At 39.9% G+C, this 25,312-nt stretch overlaps 1 protein-coding gene across 5 annotated transcripts in view; it reads right to left on the reverse strand.

The window, feature by feature from the left end:
* Nucleotides 1–25,312, reverse strand: part of LOC139456223 (uncharacterized) — an 83,809-nt gene that overhangs the window by 34,986 nt on the left and 23,511 nt on the right. For 2 of the 5 annotated variants that reach the window (XM_071237811.1, XM_071237808.1), the window contains exon 1: nucleotides 19,105–21,209. The exons of 2 other annotated variants lie outside the window; for them this stretch is intronic. In XM_071237811.1, coding sequence (XP_071093912.1) covers nucleotides 19,105–19,157 — 53 coding nt within the window. In that variant the 5' untranslated portion in view covers nucleotides 19,158–21,209. Of the gene's footprint in view, nucleotides 1–6,642; nucleotides 6,919–19,104; nucleotides 21,210–25,312 lie in introns of those variants that run through there. One more of the 5 variants, XM_071237812.1, reaches the window with a different exon arrangement.

The raw sequence follows: 25,312 nt of genomic DNA on the forward strand, positions 1-25,312 counted from the left end.
AGTCTAGACCAGATAATCCAATGGTTGACATCATGAGCATCGATCCACACAATTGGGATACGATGACATGCATCAACCAAGTCAGCAAGCCTGACTGACCGATCCCGTTAGTCGCCTCTTACGACAAGCATAGTCACCTCTTGCGCCAAGCATGGGTTGCTGAAGACCTATTCTACCCCAGAACTTCATGGGGGACAAGCATGGGTTGCTGAAGACCTATTCTACCCCGGATCTCTATGGTCTCATCCACCATGGAGACCGATCAGCTTCTGAAGCGATGAACAATACACTAGGGTTGAAATGATGCAGCAAATGCCACGCTCTTCCTATTATAACCAAACATGGGAGTTCCATCACAATCCAGGTCAGGACCAATAATGACACTATCAGCTGTCAGTGTCCCGTTCCCAAACCACATACCAAGAGAATGGGAACCCCCCATTATCACAGAAGTCGTTCAGACACTGGATCCTGATAACCAGCATAACTGGAGACATAAATGTCAAATACAAGTTGTCACTGTTATCTACTCCCAGGCCTCACCAACACAGTCAAATGAACAAAATAAAGGCCATTGCATCAATTTCTTTGTTTGATACCTCTCCTAAAACATTGATTGGTTTGGACTGTTTAATGCGGGGATGAGAATGGATATTTTCCTTTTCAAATCTTTTTTTCAATGGAGCGTGGTCAATTATTTGGGTGTGTTTATGGGGGGTGTTTAACAAATTTGTGGTCACTAAAATTTATGGAAATTCATGGAAGTTTCTCAAACCTGTTAATGCCTCACTCAGAAATAATTCCAGAATATGACAGCAGCCTGTAACCAACTGAGCGACCAGACAATCCAGTGATCGATATTGTGAGTAATGATCTATGTCGTACAATCAACCATTGGCAAGATGGGTAGGTGGCCACCCGATGAAGTTTTTTGGATGCAGCAAGCAGCCATAGATGGAGAGATATGTATTTTGCCTGTATCTGCCACCCAGCCCTTACTGTAATGCTATAGCACGAAGTGAAGCAAGTCTAGATGTTCCACATGTTAAAGCATCTCACTGGGGCTCCTTTTCAATTTAAATAAAGTTGCATGTTTCTATCAAAATTATATGTTTTCAGAGACTAAGTGTTTGTCTAATTTGGGTCCCAAGAGTACATATAGATAAAATGGCAACGTACATTCTACCCTTGGACAATGCGAAACATCTCTTCTACAGTAAGCCATAAGCTCCTTAGAGTGATATATATGTTTTAGTAGCGATAGCACGACATGGCACTTACCGCATTATTCACTGCAGTAGAGATCCTATATGTTATGTCTACATTTGATCAATAAATCAAGATCTGTAAGGGAATCCAGATACCCAGACTGAAAAAGGTCATGTGGTTATTACGCAGTTCTGTCATGCTATTGTTTTCTTTTTAAAGTTTCAAGCATATTTGTATGCAAACAACTCCAATTCAATTCAGTTCAGGTGATTTTTTGTCTCCATATATCATCCAATCTACGCAGCTAGATCTAGATCTGTATTGGTTTTACGCTGCTTTTAGCAATATTCCAGCAATATCACAGCAGGGGACATCAGAAATGGGCTTCACACATTGTATCCATGTAGGAATCGAACCCAGGTGTGAGGAGTGAACACTTTAACCACTAGGCTACCAGGCTGCCCCGGGAGAGCGTATGACAAATCAAATAAGGAAGTTTGTAACCAAAACTAAAAACCATTCCTTCATCTAACTGTTTTAAAATGTGGCCCAAACCATTTATGTTATTTAAATGTAACAAAATTCAAAATAATTTATCTTTTAAATATTTGACATCTTTTAAACTGACCAACCATGTTATAAACCTAATTGTAAAGGACTGGTCCATGTACTATCACTATGAGTTTTAACAACAAGTATATTTTAAATGCTGAACGTAAGGTGAAACCTAAATAAACAACCTGCTTGTCTGAAAAATAGTTGCATGGTACGCTATATTATCGAGTTAGTTAATTAATAATGGATCGTAATCGTGCGTGCTTACAAACGCAAAATGTTTCTTGTTATTTGTTTAACTTTTATGACTCATCATCTCGGACTGATCGATGCTGATTTTCTTTTCCAAGGCAAACAGAGTACCTGTCATTAGCGACTCAAGGGCGGGCAACTCTTTATTTTCTTGGTATCACTATTTGTTGTGTGTGTGGATTATGTGGTTACATCACTTCTTGTTGTGGATGCATACGGCCTAGGTTGGGTCAAGGGACTTTGTCCAAAGAAATGGATTCTTTTCTGACCAATTTTGAATAGAGGTAGGGGTAATTCCACTTCTAAAACATTCCAGAAACCCAGAAACTATCATAAAATAGTTACAGTGTATACTTACGAGTAGCCGTGACATACCACAACGAGATCTGTATTCGATCAAGCGATGAAATTTTGTGCTTAGGTAAATGGTCAACAGGGGGTGTGGATTACGGGACTTATCGATACCGCGATGATATTGGGTCATACTGTACGCCAGAAAGAAAAACGCAATTGAAGTATGTCCTCTTTGGGCGCTGACAACCTCCACTTTGCCACAACAACAGACAGCCTTTCACACAGAGATGGGGTGCGGCAACACGACACGTAACACTGACATAAACAATAACAGATCTCCTTGATCTGGCATCAGTGTCCCCTAGCCCCATTGTCCCTCCTTCAGCCCCATTGTCCCTTCTTCAGTCTGATTGTCCCTTCTTCAGCCCCATTGACCCTGTTTCAGTCTGATTGTCCCTGTTTCAGTCTCACTGTCCCTGTTTCAGCCCCACTGTCCCTTCTTCAGCCCCATTGTCCCCGTTTCAGTCCCATTGTCCCCGTTTCAGCCCCATTGTCCCTGTTTCAGTCTCATTGTCCCTGTTTCAGCCCCACTGTCCCTGTTTCAGCCCCATTGTCCCTGTTTCTGTCCCATTGTCCCTGTTTCTGCCCCATTGTCCCTTCTTCAGCCCCATTGTCCCTGTTTCAGCCCCATTGTCCCTTCTTCAGTCTCATTGTCCCTGTTTCAGCCCCATTGTCCCTGTTTCAGTCTCACTGTCCCTGTTTCAGCCTCATTGTCCCTTCTTCAGCCCCATTGTCCCTGTTTCAGCCCCATTGTCCCTTCTTCAGCCCCATTGTCCCTGTTTCAGCCCCATTGTCCCTGTTTCAGCCCCATTGTGCCTTCTTCAGCCCCATTGTGCCTGTTTCAGCCCCATTGTCCCTTCTTCAGCCCCATTGTCCCTGTTTCAGCCCCATTGTCCCTTCTTCAGCCCCATTGTCCCCGTTTCAGCCCCATTGTCCCTTCTTCAGCCCCATTGTCCCTGTTTCAGCCCCATTGTGCCTTCTTCAGCCCCATTGTCCCTGTTTCAGCCCCATTGTCCCTTCTTCAGCCCCATTGTCCCTGTTTCAGCCCCATTGTCCCTTCTTCAGCCCCATTGTCCCTGTTTCAGCCCCATTGTCCCTTCTTCAGTCTCATTGTCCCTGTTTCAGCCCCATTGTCCCTTCTTCAGTCTCATTGTCCCTGTTTCAGCCCCATTGTCCCTGTTTCAGCCCCATTGTCCCTGTTTCAGCCCCATTGTCCCTTCTTCAGCCCCATTGTCCCTGTTTCAGTCTCATTGTCCCCGTTTCAGCCCCATTGTCCCTTCTTCAGCCCCATTGTCCCTGTTTCAGCCCCATTGTCCCTTCTTCAGCCCCATTGTCCCTGTTTCAGCCCCATTGTCCCTTCTTCAGCCCCATTGTCCCTGTTTCAGCCCCATTGTCCCTTCTTCAGCCCCATTGTCCCTGTTTCAGCCCCATTGTCCCTTCTTCAGCCCCATTGTCCCTGTTTCAGCCCCATTGTCCCTTCTTCAGTCTCATTGTCCCTGTTTCAGCCCCATTGTCCCTTCTTCAGTCTCATTGTCCCTGTTTCAGCCCCATTGTCCCTGTTTCAGCCCCATTGTCCCTGTTTCAGCCCCATTGTCCCTTCTTCAGTCTCATTGTCCCTGTTTCAGCCCCATTGTCCCTGTTTCAGTCTCACTGTCCCTGTTTCAGCCTCATTGTCCCTGTTTCAGCTCCATTGTCTCTGTTTCAGCCAATGATGCAATCAATCAGCACAAACACACTGTCGACAGTTTTGGTTGTACATATAACCGTCTTGTCTGTTGACCCTGAGACCCAGCTTGTTTGCTTTATCACTTTCTGTTGTTGTTGTGGTTAAGACTGAGAAACAAATCCATTTTTACATTTTAGGATTCTAAAGCTATTGCTATGAGTCAGTTCTTGGAGTTAAAGGGACGGGTCCTTCAAGTTAAAGGGATCCTTAGGGTTTTTTAGAGTTAAAGGGATCCTTCAAGTTAAAGAGGTCCCTAGTGTCATTGAGAGGTAAAGGGGTCCTTAGAGCCAATGGGGTCCTTCAAGTTAAAAAGGTCCCTAGGGTTTTTGAGAGGTAAAGGGGTCCTTAGAGCCAATGGGGTCCTTCAAGTTAAAGAGGTCCCTAGGGTTCTTGAGTGTTAAAGGGGTCCTTATGGTTTATAAGAGTTAAAGGGGTCCTCAGGGCTAAAGAGGTCTATGTTCCGTGGTCTCATGCCTATATTCAGTGCTACCGAGACAAGTGCTGTGTGAAACAAGTACCAACTAACAAGCAAGCATGAGGATCAACCATTGCCGTTATGAAATATTATGACTATCAAGCAGAAGCTGGTGGTACTGACACATTTCATTTGTCACAATGACGTCTACCTACCATGACTTGAGCTCAACACAACCAGGACAGAGAAAGGTCATTTCTCATAGGCCTATCCCCTAATAAATTTGGTCAGCCATACATCAGATTCTGTTCCCTTTGAAGTGACCAAATAGATCACCGCTCGTCAATTTCATCGCTGTCAAACACGACATGTGTTACTTACGCTTACTGATCACGCTAATTAAATAGATCATGAAGCAGTCGTGACGTTGGTTTTGTGCTTTCCTCACAGGGAATCCGTTCTCATTTATACCACGTTTATTTCAACCCAGGTGACGCTCATAGCAAACATGCTAATTGAAATTAGAGACGAGCCTTTAAATGCTCACCTAACAAGCGTGAACTGACTTCAAACATTGTCCGGTGGTAACAACAACAAGTGTTACACTACATCGACGAAAAAGAGGATCTGTTTCATATAAAATAATAATAATAATAATCATCATCATCATAATAATAATCATCATAATCATAATAATAATCATCATCATCATCATCACCACCACCACCATCTTGTAGCGTGATACACAATGTATGCACGAAGCACTGCATTCTTGTTACATTCATAACTTTTAAAATGAGCCCAAAATTGGCTCAACCTGAAGCTAAATTATCTATTGACATGATTACCATAAATAAATACTATCAGTTTTCAAACTGAAAGCAGGTGCTAGAGATTTGCAGCTACAGAAATTATCTGAATCTCTAGGATCCCCCAATTCTTCAACTTTTAACATTGGGGTCATGACATGGGCTCTTTGACCTTTCAGCTTAATTCTGACCACTGACTAAGAAACAACAAAAATGCAAAGAAAAATCTTTCCTTTGCAGCAAGTAGACAAAATGGATACCATAAAGTTATTGCATAACAATAGCACTAATTCTTTTCATTAAGAATAATATTTGAAAAAAATAAAAAATAATTTTAAGTTTCGGCATGTTCGTTTCCTTTCAAAACAAAAAGTACATCGCCGCCCACCGCCTTCGCCAGGTGGACGCGTGTGCTGACCTTTGTTGTCATTATGAAATACACACATTGTTTGACAAACATGTCAACAAATCTACACATACTGACAGCTTCCTGTCATGAAATGAACGCAAATACTTCACCCTGGGACTGAAATACCTTCCTACAGGTGCAAGGCTTTTATCTTAACACTGTTTTTCAGTTACACCTGAAAATTATCTGGATAGAGTTGTGATCGCACTGTTAAATGGCTGGCAAAACGGGATGGCCAAGTTTTAAGTGCTCAGCGATATTTTTACCACACAAACTCAAAGGAGGTCTTATGGGCTGTATGCCAAGGCTGTAAATATCTACAGCTGTATACCCAAATCTTTTAATTGATCATATTCATAAAAAAAAAATTAATTAATAATAACATTTATCAAAAATATATTTTACAAATAATGAATAGTGTTTTTTAGAAGAGAAAAAAATGTTGTTCCAGAAAAAAAATGGAGAAAGATGATTTGTCCTCAAATTTTACCCCCCAAAATAAATTTGTCCTTGGACACGCCAGATGTCTTGAAAACAAATAGGTTGTGAAAACCTCACAAGCCTCATTTTAACCTATGTGGGCCTTCTGGTCCTGTGTTAAAGAAGCCTATCCCGTCGGGATGACCCAATCATTTCCACAGGTCATTTGACTTGCAACTATTCCCCACAGTCTGAAGTGAGATGATCGTAACATATGATGATCTTCATCACGAAATCAGCCCGATAACTAAAGCCCAAAATAATTGCTTCAACCCAATCAACATATAATAATGGCAACAACTGTTTAACAGAACTCAGACAAAAATTATTCTTGCTGAAAGCCCAACTTACTAATCTAACTGTACCCTTCTGTGGGGAACTAGCTGATTAAGACACTATTTGTATATTGATCCATAATGCTAAAAATACGAACCTGTGACTGGGCAAATTGCACGTTCTTGTCATGGTGTATCTCGTAATTTCAGTTCCAAACTATTTCTCCACGCCTGTAGAAACAGGCTTCAGTTGTGAGAATTGCACAGAATCGTTCGTCCAGAGCTGTAGAACCTAGTGATTGATTGTTCATCAATCAAGCCATGAGAGCCTTCCGAAGGTCAACGTCCAATAATGACTTTGATGTCCATTACCAGCTGTGAAGTAATGTCTATTGCACTATTCAAATTGCCAATTTCTTCCACAAAACGAGTCAGGTCTGTAATTCACCACAGTGCTGCCTGCATCTTATTCAACAAAAGACACACTTGACTTGACATCTATTCCTGGAAATGTTGTCTATTTCTTGACTAGCATTGTCAATTTCATCACACACAGTAAAGGTTATTAAATTCTATCTCACAAGTCCTGATCTGAGAAAATGGCAATTCAGCAATATTTGATGAGATAGACTTTGTAATTTGCAGTCTACACTTAGTCTGAGCTGGAAGTTGCTGAATCATTTCAAAATACCCCAAACTCATTCATCTGACAATGACTTGGAATTAATCATCAATTGCACAGTGTCATCATATCGTCAAGCCTGATTTCACAGTGAAATTCATCACTCGTTATTATGCACCATCAGTCAGCGCCACCCTCTGCTGAGGTTCGTTATTCCACAGAAACTCTGACTTAGAAGCTGTCCTCACAAGTCAAAACAGTCTACCGATGTTTGACAGGAGCTATTGTAGATTTCACAAGTGTATTCCATGACAAAAGTAAATGTCATGTATCCTAGCTGGGTCTTCACAGCAACAGTGCATGTTCCGTAACTAACACTGCTCGTCACCTTCAATAATCTGATTCCGAATGAGCAATCAGAAAACAAGCTCATCCGAGAAAACAATTGGTGATGCGTCGGTCATTTCCTCCTCGATTATGAAAATGGCCTTGATGATGGCGATGAGCAAACTGCTGCGCGTATCGGCATGTGTTAACAGGTGATTCTGCTGAGGCCTGCCTGTGTTTGTCGACTCCTGCAGAGCGGCTTAAGACGATGACTCACACTGGGTCATGCAAGCGAGGCCAAGTTGACGCATAATTCCCAAACTCACGGACATTAGGAATCTATAATCACAACACCGATGTTCGATCTCGCATCGTGACTGTCCGGTACATTTCTGATAGTGACGCCAAATAAACAGCAGGGTGCAATAGGCATGAAATGTACAATCCTCGCGGTGGTCCTACTGCTAGTGTTCTCCCATTAAAGCCTACGATGATTGAAATCTACAACCCATCAATTTTCCCAATTACCAGTATGGTGCAAGTCACACAAAATCTATAATACTAATGTACAATTCTCTTTTGGAATCCTTGACAACGAAAAATAAGGTAGAAAAATACCTAATGAGCTTAAATCAAATAATCAATAAAAACTGAAAATATAAATGTTTCACAAGATGCAACCTTGTCAACATAAATTTCAAATGAAATTTACAATCCAATGTAATCGCTACATATCTTGCTCATGGGATGAAATTAACATGTTATTTACGACCATACATATAATCACCCTGTCAACAACCACTGCTAGCTCACAAGACACTACCATCAGCACACTGACTCATAAATACCAGCTACTGCCTAATTGAACATCCTAAATACAATTAACTTATTAAAAGCAACTTGTTGACCCAATATACATAGAAATCTTGTCTACAAACAAGGGTTTTAATTGACATCTTTTGTACAGTCGTTAGCTACAACTAATCCAAGGATTATCATGTAGTCTAATCCCTTGCTGTGATCACTCATTAATCCACTGAACAAACATCGTTAGTTAATTGTCAAATTCATAGGTAACATTCCATGCCATTATCTGCTGTGTAATCTGGGGCTTGGATCGTTTAAAGCGACTTATTGACACTTGATAAAATAAACAAGGTGTTCATATGGATGCTTACTGACCACTGGGAGGTGTTTTTTTTCTGGAAACAAAAGATGAATTGACACACTTAATAGGATTAACCTGCAATTGCAGACATTGTATTCCCACCAGTCAAATTACACAGAACCCAAGCTTTGTTCAAACATGTCACAACCTATAATGAAACTGTGACATATTAATTTTTTTCTTTTTTAAAAAAAAATGACCAACGGGTATATTTTATTTACTATACTAATTATTTTTAGCTCCCTTAGTTCTCCTCCCCAACCCCTTCGGCATCTATTCCAAATCTCAAAATTCCCAAATTCAATATAAGCAACCCCTAAAGCCCCCTCTTGGGTTTCACACACCACTTTCGCCCTTTTTGGAAACACATTAAATGGCCTGGCCGGGCCCGTGTGTGAAATACGCATCAGTCAGAAAGCGCATGTTAAATCTCCAAAGTAAGTAAGTAATTATTTGTCGTCTTTGATAGGCATTTAGAAGTTGGGAGAACATGAATACACGACACTTTTTTATGGAAAGCAACTTCTTTTTATCTTTACACGACGTTTCAGAGCTACTTCTTGCTTCTTTATTACGTGAATTCTTGGTGAAGGAGCAAGAAGTAGCTCTGAAACGTCGTACAAAGTGAGTGAGTTGGGTTAAACACGGCTTTTGACAGTATTGCAGTTATATCGCGGCGTGTCAGCTTAATGTGGGAGGAAAGCCCGAAGTGATGCAGTTCTTAGACGTTTACCACTTCGGTGAAACCCACGAGCATGGGTATGATGCTGACAAACCTAGAAACATAGGGGCGAACTGGGATTCGAACCCACAATCATAGGTTTCTGGTGTGCCCAAGGGACGCAACTCTGCATATTGAATCGCGGCGCCTTTGACGACTGGGCCACTCATGCCCCCGTCGTACAAATAAAAGAAGTAGACATGCATAATAAAAAAGAAAAAGTGTCATGTATTCATAATTATTATTATTATCCAAAATACACCTTGTCTGTAGACACGTTCATGATCATAATTTCATTTCCTGCAAAAATGACCAGGTACAGAGTCGGCATGTAAAAGTGGCCGTCCACAAGGAAATGTCAGCAGACCTTCCTGATAGAGGCTCTGACTAGCAGACTTCATTTAATGTAATAACTTCCAGCCCTATTCTCATACACAACAGACATGGCTGAAGCCGAGCCCACCTTGATGTAGTTGTCAGACAAGATCAATGTACGTTAAGACACGAGCCTGGCGTCCTCACTGGGCAGTAATCAAGTCTGTTGCACTTCACTGCTGCCTGACGGAGGAAGTCACATCATTTGTCATGGCGATCAAAAGCATGAATCATTATGATTACCTCCGTGTCAAAATACCTGATGCACAGAGCTCTACAGGTAAATGAGCCACAGGTGAGTCGATGCCGTTTAATGCAGTACTCAGCAATATTACAGGCGTATCGCTGTAGTTTTTAAATAGTGAGTGAGTGAGTGGGTTTGGTTTGATGCTGCTTCAAACAGAATTCCGGTTAGATCACGGCTGTCAGCTTAATGTCACCAGGAAGGAAAGCCCGAAGTGATGCAGGTCCCTGGTGTTTATCACTTTTGTGAAACCCACGAGCACGGGTATGGATATAAACACGCAAGCATAGGTTTCTGCCATGCCCAAGGGGCACAACCAGGGAAGGAAATTAACACTAGCCTACCAGCCCTGGGCTAGTACAAATTCCTGCAGGCTAGAACAAATTTCCTAATTTCCCCATTGTCTTAACATTACAAGGACATTTTATCTTTACCTGGGCTAGTAAAGCCTTTCAGTTTAGTTCTAAGCCTGCACAACTCTGCATAGCGAATTTTGGCCTTAGACGATGTGCCCCCATTTGTAAATAGAGTCAGGTGCAGGCATATCAGTGATCGACAGCATGAGCAATGACTGATGATCAGGCTTGACAACACATAATTACCCAAGTCACCGAATCTGATCATACATTAGCCACAGGTAATGGTTTATGCATGAAGATATTTAAAAGTATAGAAAGGTAAATGTGTACCTAACAAAAAATTCTCTGTTTTTCTTTGAAGATTGAAGTGTACTGTTGTTTGGGGGCCTGGAGAGAGCTTTCAAAATTCTCTTAAATATAGTAGAGTGAGTGAGTGAGGTTGTACGCCGCTTTTAGCAATATTCCAGCAATATCGCGTCGGGGGACACCACAAATGGGCTTCACACATTGTACCCATGGGAATCGAACCTGGGTCTTCGGTGTGATGAGCGAACACTTTAACCACTTGGCCCCTTAATATAGTCATGATAGTAGAATCTATACAAATTAGAATACCTCAAACCTTTACAAAATAATCATATAAATATAATAAAGTGCCTCTCGTTGATTTTACAAAATCTGTGGATGAACCAACCAACTAAAGCCACCCACCCACCCACCAACCAACCAACCAACCGGTTATAGTGAGAATGTGTGACAAACTTCAAACACAAGTATAAATCAACATTTTTTTATCATCTCCAGAAACAACATGTCACCTTTACAACAACAAGACTGGCAAGTTGCACACACTGTCCTGAACTTATCACCTGTCAGACTGAAGAGAAAGAGACACTTCAAACCGTGCAATTACTTCCCGGGTTAATAACCCTGGCCCTCCGAGTCAAGTTTCTCCCCTCTACTTCACATTGGACAGTGTTTCACAATAAGACACAATCCGGTCTGACAGATAATTTTGCCATGTTCATGAAAGTTTCCTGCATTGTATTATACAGGAAATAGGAGGTAGAGAGCAGGCACGCCCGAAACACTTCAGTATCCACACACGCTAGTAGTGGCTAATGGACGCATTTACTAACACTGTTTGTTTGTTTGTTGTTTAACGCTAAATTCAGCAATATTCCAGCTGTATGACAGCGGTCTGTAAATAATGGAGTCTGGGCCAGACAATCCAGTGATTGATATCATGTGCGTCAATCTACGCAATTGGGATACGATGACATGCATCAACCAAGTCAGCGTGTCTGACCACCCGGTCCTGTTTGTCGCCTCTTACAACAAGCATCGTTAGTTGCCTGACCTACGGCATTGCTGAGGTGAGGTGAGGTGAGGTGAGGTGAGGTGAGGTTTAACCCCACATTCAAGGTTATTGCACTAATATAGCTGTGCACATGCACGTGTGTGTAGCTGCTTGTACTAGTCGGGACTAATGCTAGTTTTATTGTCCTAGCCTACTGACATACCATGCCACAGTTTAACACAGACACCCCACTCAGACACCGAATCTGATCTGACCAGTGTTAATGCAGAGTGCCAGGCAGGGTAACAACAAGTCCCCATCTTGTAATGTCTTTTAATGGTATGACACAGTGGGATGGAACCCTCCAGGCAGACACTCTATCCACTAGACCACAGAGCAGCATTAGAAACTGGCACTAGTCCTGTAGTCCTAGCCAAACTACCCAATAGTTAAGGTATCATAAGGGCTAGTAAAAATTTGCCATTTCTTTCTTGGCTTTGCTATATGTTGTCATAGTAATTGAGTGAGTGAGTGGGGTTTTACGCCGCTTTTAGCAATATTCCAGCAATATCACAGCGGGGGACACCAGAAATGGGCTTCACACATTGTACCCATGTCGGGAATCGAACTCGTTCGTGACGATCGAACGCTTTAACCACTAGGCTACCCGACCGCCCCTTGTCACAATAAGGACTAGTGGTCAAAGAAGCACTGAGTAACATCATCTAGCCTAGTGATTCTTGACTTTTTATAGTGGAAACTAGAAACGTGAAGATTCTGTTCTTGGTTGCGACAAGTTCTGCCAAGCTCATGAGTGCTTTGGGTCTTTAATTCAGCGTTAGAAATTGGCACTAGTCCTGTAGTCCTTGCCAAACTGCCCATAAGGACTAGTAGAAATTTGCCATTTTTAAGGGTTTTGCAATATGTTATCATTATAAGGACTAGTGGACTAAATATGTTAGTTTCTACCCCTGTAATTCCAGCTGGGCTTGTGAAGAGGGTGGCACTGTACCTTCCCACGTGGTGGAATAGAACCTAGGACTTTGGAGTGACAGGCAAACGCTTTAACCACTAAGTGACCCTGTTGTACGCTCTTGTATATATTATCCCTAGTCCTAGGCACTAGTCCTGTAGTCCTTGCCAAACTGCCAAATAGTTAAGGTATCAAAAGGACGGGGAGAAATTGGACAATTTTAAGGGTTTTATATGTTATCATCGTAAGGACATCGTAACGTAATGTTATTCCGTGTCATCAACCTTAATGACGACCCTGATGACAGGTGGGAAATCTCAAGTGAGTGAGTGAGTGAGTTAGGTTTTACGCCGCTTTTAGCAATATTCCGCCAATATCACGACGGGGGACACCAGAAATGGGCTTCACACATTGTACCCATGTCGGGAATCGAACCCGGGTCTTCGGCGTGATGAGCGAACGCTTTAACCACTAGGCTACCCGACCGCCCCGGGAAATCTCAAGAGCACCTGAGTATGCGTATACCTGAGAACACCTGTACATTACCTGCTGTAGGTAATCAATGCCTTTGCGTGTCACATATCTCACCTGCCAATCAGAGTCAGGTAATTGATTTCTGTATGACTGACACTGACCAAACTGTGTGAAGGTAAATACCGAGGTCATGTTTCACTGACTGGAAATCTGATGGTGCTCACTAGATTAGGCTGTAGTTGCTGAATTTTCCTTAAGTAGGGGTTGACTAACTGCTGGCCTGAGGGCCCGTGGGCAGTTATAATTACAAAAGGCTTGCTGAAGCGTAAAATAGATGGCCAGTCTGGCTGGTCAAAACTTCCCCCTTCTCCGTGTAAGTTAATTTTTTTTAATTGGACACTGCTCGTGAATCATGTAATTCTGCTGAGTAAATATTTAGGGGAGGATGAGGTCGTGTGAATGGTTAACTCAAAGAAAGATTATTTCGATCATCTTGGTAGAATGACAACCGGTGGCCATTTTGTAATATTGTATACAACAACATCTTTATTTGCTCATAAATCGCCATGAAATAAGGCAAATGGAAGCCAAGACTTAATCTCAGAGAGCAGGAGAAAGCGTTTTAGGGGTGAGGAGATCCAAAATGTTCAGAGCTTCTGGATCTCAGGTTCATCGTTTAGTTGTAGGCCAGTTAGTTTGGAGAAGGGCCAGTAACTTTAAAAAGGAGCAAGCCCTGCTGGCGACATACAAATTTGTTGCTTATCTACCCCTGTTAAGGTAGGTAACTTCTGGAAGGATATCAGGCAAACATCATAGAATGATGACTACATGTAGTGATGTTTAGGCAGATTTACTAACAGAATAAAGACTTACTTACTTACTTACATAATAAAGACTTACTTACAGAATAAAGACTTACTTACTTACTTACAGAATAAAGACTTACTTACTTACTTACTTACTTACTTACTTACTTACAGTAAACTACGGTTATAGCAAACACGCTTATAACGAACTGACGGATATAACGAACTTACTTTTTTGGTCCTGACTATTTGCTGTAGTTATGCTGTATATATGCTTAAAACGAACTACGGTTATAACGAACTAAAATTAGAAGTCCCTTTGAGTTCATTATATCCGTAGTTTACTTACTTACTTACTTACTTACTTACTTACTTACTTACTTACTTAAGCATTTTGACATTTTAAAAAAATGAAATAATGTTTTAGATGTATATAACGGTTCTAAATATAGGCTTAACTCAGAAAGTGAATTAGCTCATAATTGTGTTTCGGAAATTAGGTCCATTGTACGCATGCTGAAAAGGCTTCATTGGGTATTTACATTTGCTGTTTTCAAACAATTGAGTTGTCCATTTAATGCATGCATTTCTATACGGAAATAAATTGAAAGTATTTGGGTTTTGAATAACTTTGGGGAATATTTTATGCAAATACAAGCTTATCTGTAGCTCTGCACCTACAGCTGAAGCGTTTTGACAAAACATTTTGTAAATGGACATACACAAAAAGTCTGCAAGTTGAACCAGAAGTCCGAAGGCCGAGTTCTGTTTTCTGTCCAGTACATATAATAACATTAAAATCCAAAGTTAAAATAAAGAGAGCTGAGAGCCAAGTTCAGGTTTGAAGACAAGGTTTTGGCACAGACTAGACTCATACGGTACACAATATCACAAGAAATTTGGGGGACTTTTTCTTCTTTCAAAACTCTTTAAAACAACAACAGACGTCAGGCAGAATTATTTGCTATCCTGCAATGACCAGGATACACAGAGTATTTATGCCGAGGCACACACAAGGTCAGCGCTGACATCATCTCCCACAGCGAGCAATGATCTCCAGCTCCCAACTTCCCGTACCTGTTTGATTCATCACAGGGGTCGCTAATGACGACGGCTATTTCAGAGCTGTGGGCAAACACGGAAATGAACGACCCTGTGGTTGACGAAAACTGTCAATCTATTTGTCAACACTAAATTCCTGTTTACACATGATTAGGAGATGCGTATATCGGTGTCCCCTGCATGTCAAATACGTCTTATTCTAAACAAATGTTGCTGACGTTCTTGTTTTTTCCTGTTTGTTCATGTCAAAGATTTTTTGACGAGTCGTATATTTCATATGACATACAGAGGTGAGAAAATACAATATGAACAGGTCTTCAAGTAAAGAAATGTCAAGAACTGAAGTATTTTTGTTATATGTCCAAACAAATTGATCATTTAATAACAACTTCTTTTCTTCTAAACACACAGAATATTTACAGTGTTTATGTACATACAATCTTGACAACATCAATATGCTCACAGACCTTTTTAAAATAACAAATATCAAACACATCATAAAATATTAAAACTTTTTTTTAAGTAAATGTAAGTGTATGTGAATTTATCATATAAATTTTGAATATCATCATCTAAATCATGCTTGTGGCATATATCCCGAAACCAACATCCATTCCAGGATCGATGGAAGATGCTTGCACAGTCGGCACTGAGCTATCATAAGGCCATACATTTTTTTCCCCCTGTTTCACCGGCCATAGTCCCTTCTGAAAAGCAGCAGGTCTAAAAATGAAATTAAACATGAAAACCATGTTAATGAGCCTGACCACCCGATCCCATTAGTCACCTCTTTTAGTAAGCAAGGGTTGCTGAAGATCAATTCTAACAAGAATCTTCACAGGTCTATAAACTATGTAGCGATAGGAGTAGGGTTTTATGCCACTTACAGCAATTTTGACTTCAAAGACCAAATTACTATAACATTGAAGAGATATACTTGGATGTGCCAATTGCCTGGTTTAAATAATGTCGATTGCAAAATACAAATTAAATAGATCTTACTTAGACAGTAAATGTGCTTGTTTTGCTACAAAAGACTGTCACAGATCTCACAAACCTTAAATTATTTTCACAGCATATTTTCTTTCCACTATTTAAATTTTAATATTAAAAACAAAACAAAATGGTACACAACCTTTTCACATAAAACTGAAAAGGTCAAAATAATCATCAAGGTCACAGTCTTGACAAAAATAACATTGATGGGATTAATGAAACAAGGATTTTTTAGTCATTCTGGTGATAAAAACTTAGTCAGTTCGTGGAATTACAATCACATGGCAAAGGATATATTATTTTCAATTAAACAATGCAACCAGACCTTTTCAGCACAATATCCGAAACAATTTCCTTATGACTGAAACAAGAAGGCATGTAACACTGTTTAAAGTGAACCTGATTTGTGGACTTCAGACCTCTCATAATGAACTTCCTCACCCCACAATGTTCCTGCCATTACCACTCACACAAAGCCAAGCGACCGAATTGCTGAGATAGTAAATTTGGCAGAGCTTTGTGTTCAAATAAGCCTAATTTAAAAAAAGTAATTTAAAAAAAGTAATTTCAAAAAGTTTTTAGATTAGTTGAGTGAGTATGGGTTTACTCCGCCTATAGCAATATCACGAGAGAGAGAGAGAGAGAGAGAGAGAGAGAGAGAGAGAGAGAGAGAGAGAGAGAGAGAGAGAGAGAGAGAGACCATAAATGGGCTTCACACTCTAAACTCTGAAAGGTGTCAGTTATTGAAAGTTGTCTCTGAGGTCCTTTGGGGTTACTGATATTGTTTATTAATCTATACATCTGAAAAAAGTTAAGGGCCACCTGATGGCATGACTGATTCATTATAGTAATATTAAGTGCCTAGTCTCTTATTAAATCACCATTGAGCATTCATTTTGTTACCCACAGGTTTTGGAAGCTTGGACAAAGAATAAGAACCAGGACACTTTAGAGCAAATACAGTAATTCAGAAAACAATCACCCCATTCCAATCCCATTGATGATTCCTTAATATGTTGATACAATTATCTTTATTTACCCTCATACAAAACTTTATTTTGGGGACTGTATGTTAGTTAGTCTAAGGGACACCAATATTGTGTTATTTTCAACACTCAGAGGATTATGACAAGGATCCATACTACAACCCCTCGACTTTCATCCTTTTTTTTTAACACTGACTAGAACGGTGACATTTTCTGCACATGCTGCATGTGCAAGATCCATAGGCATTATAGAGATGATTCACACTCCAGCAGCACAGTGGTGACTTAGCATTATTGCCACAGGCTAATTTGTGTATCAAGTGACCAGACTTTACTTTGTAAACAACCACTCTTATTCTGAAATTAGAGTAGACAGGCCTTATGCAAGCGCTTTACATATTATTGTGCATAATTATACAGATATCTTACAGGATAATATATCTTTATACATCAAGTGACCGTATCGCTAGCTCTCCGTAGGGCTCGATGACAGCACATGGAGCCGTACAACCAATGTAAACAAAGGATAAATACGCAAATGAAAAGTTTTTCACATTCTAGGATATTAAATTTTCTCAAAGTGAGTTGTTTTTAACGGCGTGACAGCTTAATGTGGGAGGAAAGCCCGAAGTAAAGCAGGTCTTAGATGTTTACCACTTCGATGAAACCCACGAGCACGGGTATGTTGCTGACAAACCTAGAAACATAGTCGGGGTGAACCAGGATTCGAACCCACAATCATAGGTTTCTGGCATGTCCAAGGGACGCAACTCTGCACAGAGAATCACGCTGCCTTAGACGACCCCCCATTTTCTCAAAGAATGTTACCTTTCATGACATGTTAATCTAAATGTGTAGACTTTTCAAAATGAAACTGATAAATAACATATGTAACATGCTGAACGGACTGTATAATAGGTGATGAATCATCACATTTGCCTGGGCAATTGACCCACGCAATTGGGATCGATGACATGCATCAACCAAGACAGCGAGCCTGACCACCCGATCCCGTTAGTCACCTCTTAAGACAAGCAGTCGCCTTTTACGGCAGGCATGGGTTGCTGAAGACCTATTCTACCCCAGATCTTCACGGGTCTGACCGCAAGGAACTCTCAGGGTAGGAGAGTGGGGAAGATTCTAATCAAAGAGGATTTTCTTGCAACCGTCCTTTTTGGATACCAAATTATTTATAATATTTTTCATGTCAGGAAAACATGTCCAAAGCATTGATTATCTAGATTAAGGTTGACACAAATATTGAATCGCACTAGTTAAACTATAAAATGTCAATAAAATGTATGATTTTTCAGGAAAATGGATTTGTAGCATTTTAACAATTGTTCCATTTTGACTTTTCAAGGACAGAAAACACAATTGATCAGGGTTAGAAATTGGCACTAGTCCTATAGTCCTTGACAAACTGCCCAGTGGTAAAGGTATCATAACGACTAGTAGAAAATTGCCATTTTTAAGGGTTTTGATATATGTTATCATTATAAGGACTAGTGGAGGAAAACTGTTAGTTTCTAACGCTGTTGATTAGTACAGTTTACAGATAACAATAACAGAAATAACAAATAACTGACAAGTTTTTCCTGTTTACACATTGATAAATGAATTGCACACATTGTCAGACCTACATTTCATCTTAAAGGGAGCTTTTGAGTTTGGATCAGTGAGTGTATTAGTTGGGTTTAATCAAGGTCAAATTCATAACATTGGAAAAATTGGAACATAGATTTCAGGCCCACTACCAACTACACTTATGCCAAATTATGCATTTTTTTTATTGTGAATAAAATTTCAGTCAGGTGAGCTAAAAAAGTTCCTAAAAACAAACATCTTCCAAAAATATCAAATATGTTTTTTCACAACACAGGCTACTGCATGGTGATTGACTATGAGTGAGTGAGCTAGGTTTAACAGTACTCCAGTTATATCACGTGTCAGTTGAATGTAGGAGGAAAGCACAAAGTGATGCAGGTCTCGGACGTTAACCACTTCGTTGAAAGCCACAAGCAAGGTATGGTGCAGACAAACCTTGAAACATAATCGGAAAGAACCGGGATTCAAACCCACAATCATAGGTTTCTAAGGGACACAACTCTGCACAGCAATTGTAGCACATTAGCTGACTGGGTCAGCCGTGGCACCTGATTGGACACTGGCTTTAGGACTTATATACAAGATCAAAGGCTACTCACTCTCCCTTGTGAATGTTCACAATGCTGCTTCGTCGACGCCCAGATCTCTTCATGGTAAATCCAATTAAAAAGCATTCACATTTCCAAATTCACCTGGCACGACACACCCAAGAGTCATACAGGCCGTGACATCACCTCATTCGAATACCAACTTTTGGCCGATTCATAACATTTTCTTGAGTTCCATTTTCGGTTAATCAACAGAAGTTATTTAGTGCCTTGAATAATCCATTAAAATCATTAATTACATTGCCACTTTCAACAATTAGTGACCCAGATTATCCATTCCAGTCTTCAGTTTCATCACAACTTTCAATAAATTGTGCTTAGATAAAGCAGTCGTCGATTGCATGGCTATATTCAACAACTCATTGATTTTAACAATCCAGTTGTCAATTTCATGAGCACACTGAACAACTAGTCACTTAAACAATCCATTTCAGTTGTCAATTTCACAAGTACTTCCAACAGCTAGTGACTTCAATAATCCGTTTCAGTAGTCAATTTCACTAGCACTTCAACAGTCAGGGACTTATTTAATCCATTTCAGTTGTCAATTTCATCAGTACTTCAACAGCTAGTGACTTAAATAATCCACTTAAATCATCAATTTCATCAGCACACTGAACAACAAGTCACTAAATAATCAATTCCAGTTGTCAATTTCATCACTGCTTTCAACAATTAGTGACATAAATGATCCGTTTCAGTTGTCAATTTCACAAGCACTTCACCAGCTTGTGACTCCAGATGTTCAAAGATCCATGTTGTCAGCTGGACCCAGGGAGGTGGAGCCCTGTGCATGATAACATTTCCCTGTCGTCATCCGTCTTCTCGTCTAGTACCTGCATCCGTCAAGATACAGTTCCACTAGAGCAGCACTCTATTAACCTACAAGGCTCCGTCACATTCTCAATGTTGTTGAACTCCTGTGACACACTTCATAAAGTGACGGAAAAAAATGCCTCCAAACCCACGCAAATTCATGCCATCGGCTCATTTTCAGAATTCAAATAATTTTTTCCCTATCTCAAATTTCCTCTCCAAAAAGCTGTTAAAATTCATATTTGTTGTCACAGTCGTTAATGAGCATGTCGGACATACACATGGCATTGTGAGGGTGGAAACTTGCACTGATTACCCAACACACTCACCCCACTTGTGTAATTCTGTTTCATAACTCCTCCAGCACTAATGACAACTATCACTGCCAGTGAGAACAGTCATGCAAGATGTTAATTTCCTAACAGCTGACTCGTGTCATCACAAACTGACACATATCACGCAAACATATGTCACTGTTTTGAAACTATTCCTTAGGAAGAGGTCAAACTCTATATTATTCGCTTCCACTTTAGAAGACCCTATTAAAAGCCAAGTCCTCTTCAAACAGCAAAATAAATTTTTATCACTGCTCAAAAAATAACTCTCAAAATCATGACATGTCAATTATGTTTCAAATCCTTTGAAATCAACACCAGCTTGATGAAATAGACAAGTGTAAACTCCTTTTTTCCACTTCTATTAGAAAACAACAATCCTAGTCAAAGAAAATACATTCTAACTCGCACCCAAACCACGTCAGTTTCGCTCAACCAACACTGAAATCAAAACAAACTTGATGAAATCCACAAGTTATCATCAATTCCGTTATTAGCAACACATGAAACTGAACACCTCTGTTACAACACAGTGTATATCCACATGCCTTGACGGCTACCTCCAGTTGAAAATGTTGAATGAAAATAACTCCAATATTCACAGACATCAACACAAAAAGTCCCTCTAAAACTGACAGCTCTTTATCTATGTCCCACAGAAGGCACATACCATCAGAATCTCCATAAATGAATATGAAATTGTCGATATCAATTCCAACAGATGTATGTCCAACACTCAAGAGCGGACCTTAACTCGGCAACTTCACAGTCGTAAATGAAGCCACACCTCTTACTCTGCTTCAGTGATTTCTATTTCGCCCGACTAACACCCAGTGTCAATGTGCTATTTACCCAATCCATAGCTGTGAGGTTCATGCCAGTCCCAGCCCTTACAAAAGCATGACCAGATTCACCTACGAGTAAGCAGTTTCGGCTACAGCTGTTGGGGCCCAGATTACGGCTCAAGCCTTCACATATGTGATATTGTTGTGATGATAAGTTTATCTCTCGATGACATTTGTCAAGGTTTCCTCCGTCAAGTCGTCCCCTTCCGCGTACTAGGTCATGTGACCTTGCACGCTAATTTCACAAAGGAGTGAGGAAACCTGCCTTTGCCTGGGGAGGTGTTTATTTTAAAATGTGTAAGGTTGAAGTTCGGGTCTCGAACTAAATGATAATACTCATTGTTATGATTATGAATAAAATTATGAATACTGACATGAATAGGACTAATATAGCCACAGCCTGTGATGTGTTCAAGCCTGGACCAGCCAAACCAGTGGTCAAAAGAATGAGCACTCATCCACATCATCTTGTTATCAAACAGAGTTCAATAAGGCTGGGATGATACAACAACTGTGCGATCTGATACGTATCATGATACCTTTTTCACGATCTGATACATATCACGATACTTGCATGTGTCTTATCTGCAGTGCATAAGCCATCTTTTTTATGGACAGGATGGCCAAATACCTGGCACACTGACGATTTACAGTTGGCAGTGTCAAGTATGGCGAAATGGATGAAAATATTTACGTTTTCACAACTTATTTCCACTGCTAATGAGTGTTTGGTGAAACAGATATTGAAGAAAACATTTAAGGTATGAATCAATATATTTTTCAGTGTGCGAATGTGAACGATAACTGTCTCAAGAAGTAAAAAATTGGGGTCCAATTTAACTATCAAACACAAATAAAAAGTGGCAATTGGACAGATTAAAGTGCTTAAAAGAAAATCAATAATATATGAAGATCAATGATCTAAGTAACCATGATGCCACTCAAATATTTTTATTGATACAATTTATCTATTTGTCAAAATCAACCTTTTTGTAATCTGTTTTTTCTCCCAATGACACTGGAAACAACTAACTGATTAAAACTGGTCAAGAAACCTACCTGGCCCCTTCTTCATTGCACAAACAAGGATATTTTAACATCTAGTCTCTAAAATGAACATATTTAACAGAAAAAAGCAGTTGTTAAATTATAGTTATAAAAAAATCATAAAATGAAGCCCAGAGACTTTCTTCATTTTCTGATACTGCAGTAATGTAGACTTGCCTAATATTTAGAATTGCATGGGCTGTATTGGATATATTTGTTTCAGGGTCTGTATGACAGACTAAGGGATATTAGGTTGGGATTTTGTTCTCAAGTGTGCCAAAGGGCACTAAAGATGTCGAGATGTGCCCTTTGGGACTTAAGTTTGCCAACAAGAGGTGGAATTCATTTGATTTATTTTCACACTTAGGGACTGTTAATTCACCATCAGCGAGATGGCAGCTGTAATTTAGAAAGTTTGCCAATCCTTTTCAATAATAATACTCTTTTCAAAGTCGGAATCCTCGGCTTCATCCTGTGAGTCAAAATGCACTGAGCGTGTTCAAATTGCTATGTTCCATGTATTTGTTCAGTTAAATTGTGCCCAGTATTTTTATCTCTGGCTTCATGAAATGAAAAGACTTGTTAAAAAATGTTATTTCTAAGTGTGCCCATCAGGCACGGAGAACTTATGTCAATGGTGCCATTGTGATTTTAACAATGCCATTGGCACTCTATTATAGAAATTCCGAAGCCTGCAGTGCCAACCTCCTATAGCTTGAAAGGCATTACCCTGTGCAAACAATTCAAATTCAAACCTATCAAATATTTTCACCTAATAACTTAAAAACAAAATTTCACCTCTGCAATAATAATCATCATCATCATCATCATCATCATCATCATCATCATTCCCTTTATACTGAACCAAATTCCACTCAAGTGAATGCTCATGGCAAATTTCATCATCATCATCATCATCATCATCATAATTCCCTATATATCGAACAAAATTCCACTCAAGTGAATGCTCATGGCAAATTTTAATGAGAATTCAACCTCTGCAATAATGATATGAAGGGTTAGAAGTAGATGAATAAGAAAAAGGAAAAGGAGATGACGAGAAGGAGAAGAAGTTGGAGAATAATAAGAGGATGGTGAATAAGAAGAGAAGAGAAGACGGAGGAATGAGTGAGTATTGTTTTACGTGGTTTTTCCAGCAATATCACACATACTCATGTCAGGATTCGAACCTGGGCCTTCGGCGTGACGAGGGAACGTGTTAACCACTATGCTACCCGACCGCCCAGATGAGGGAGGAGAAGAAGGAGAAGGAGGAGGAGAATAAGATGAATGAGTAGGAAGAAGAGGCGAGGAGATGAGTAAGGAGAAGTAAAAGGATGAGGAGAAAGGAGAGAAAATAAAACGAAGATGACTAAAGAGAAGAAGGGGAGAAAATAAATGGGGAATAAGCAAGAAGAGGCAAGAGAAGAAAGAAAAGAAGAAGAGAAGAAGGGGAATAAGAATGAGAAGTACATTTATAATGCACCAAATTGCACTCCAGTGAATGCTCATCAGGTGCTGCGACATGTTTATTAGATGACTTGTGACGTAAACATTTACCTGTTATGTAAACATGTACTTCCACATGTCTTGTCTTGAGAAAAATAGCTAAAAGGAATGAAGAGATTTCCTAACCAGTGTTAACAAGATAAATGTTTCCACAAAAATAAAAACCTTGGAGTTAGAAGCAAGTGCACTGTACGCCAGTCTTAAAATTCCCTGGGTTTAAAACAATCGTGACTTTTCACACAAGCTAAAAACAATGTAGCAATTCTTAGTCTGCAGGCAGCTTAACTTTCACATGATTCAAAGAGAAAATTGTAAGAATTTGCCTAAAGATTCTTGAACACAGCTCCTTAATTCTGGGACACTGAAGAAATACATTTTAGCAGTTTCATGTAAGATGGCGGGATATTTCCAAGAGCGGCATCACTTCCTACAAAATATTTGAGAAGATGTTTCTTTCCTATCTCACTCCAGAGAGGCAGGAAAGCATCTTGTGAATTTTCCAACATCTTAACAGACAAACAACCCCGCAAAAGAAAAGCAAACATTGTAAGCTGATTTTGAATTAAATTTTGGCATATGCGAAATTGCTGTTATGATCAAACTGCAAACTTTCTCCATTTCTCATTGCGTGATCAAGGTCATCACTTTGTTGACAAAAACAACCTTCCCCCAAGACTTGTGCTCTGCTTTATCATCTCTTGTTTTGATTTTCAGTGTTCTCGGTAATTACCAGTTTGTTACCAGTAAAATTAGGCTTGGACGGTAATTCATGTGACTGCCAGTCCCTGTGGACCGGCAAATATAGTACCTTATAAAAATCTTGGTTGTTAAACAAAACATAAGAAATATTCAAATTTTTCCGAAGTCAGTGTCTGTTACCATCAGGATTTCCCCTTGTCTACTTTTAGTGGAAGGAAATAACATTTTGCCTTGCTTCGAGGTTAAATATTTGTAGCGACTTTGTCTCGAAATATTCAAAAATAAGAGAGAAAATTGTGACAACTTTGTGTGAATGATGTGTAGATCTAACCATGCTATTTCAGAGATGACGTCATTAAAAGTAATTAAAACCAGGTAATTTTCATACGTTTCATAATTATTGAAAGTTGGGACTAACAAAAATTAGGGGGATTGGTAATTTTTGGAGTTGACAGTCCACAGGACTGGCAGTTTCAAAAGCCAGCGGAAACACTGATTTTCACATTCTGTGACAGCTGAGAAGGCAAAATTTCTTTTGCAAATTACTAAACTCTTCCCCAAACAATACTATTCCCCTTTTTCACGGGGATATTTTATATCTTCATATCTGATTATCCTTTTCAACAATTGAGTAGTATGTTTAAACTTCCGGAGCACCAGTGATCTGGGCAGATTTTGTGGGTTTCATAAAGATGTTTACTGTCCAAGGTTTGTTTGTTTGTTTGTTGTTGTTTACGCCACACTCAGCAATATTCCAGCTATATGACGGCGGTCTGTAAATAATCGAGACTGGACCAGACAATCCAGTGATTGACATCATGAGCATCGATCCACGCAGTTGGGATACGATGACAAGCATCAACCAAGTCAGCGAGCCTGACCACCCGATGCCGTTAGTCGCCTCTTACAACATGAATGCCGTATTCGATGTAATAAGTGCCCCGCTCT

Source organism: Haliotis cracherodii, unplaced genomic scaffold, assembly GCF_022045235.1.
Source record: "Haliotis cracherodii isolate W230 unplaced genomic scaffold, xgHalCrac1.p SCAF_11, whole genome shotgun sequence".
Taxonomy (NCBI): Eukaryota; Metazoa; Mollusca; class Gastropoda; order Lepetellida; family Haliotidae; genus Haliotis; species Haliotis cracherodii.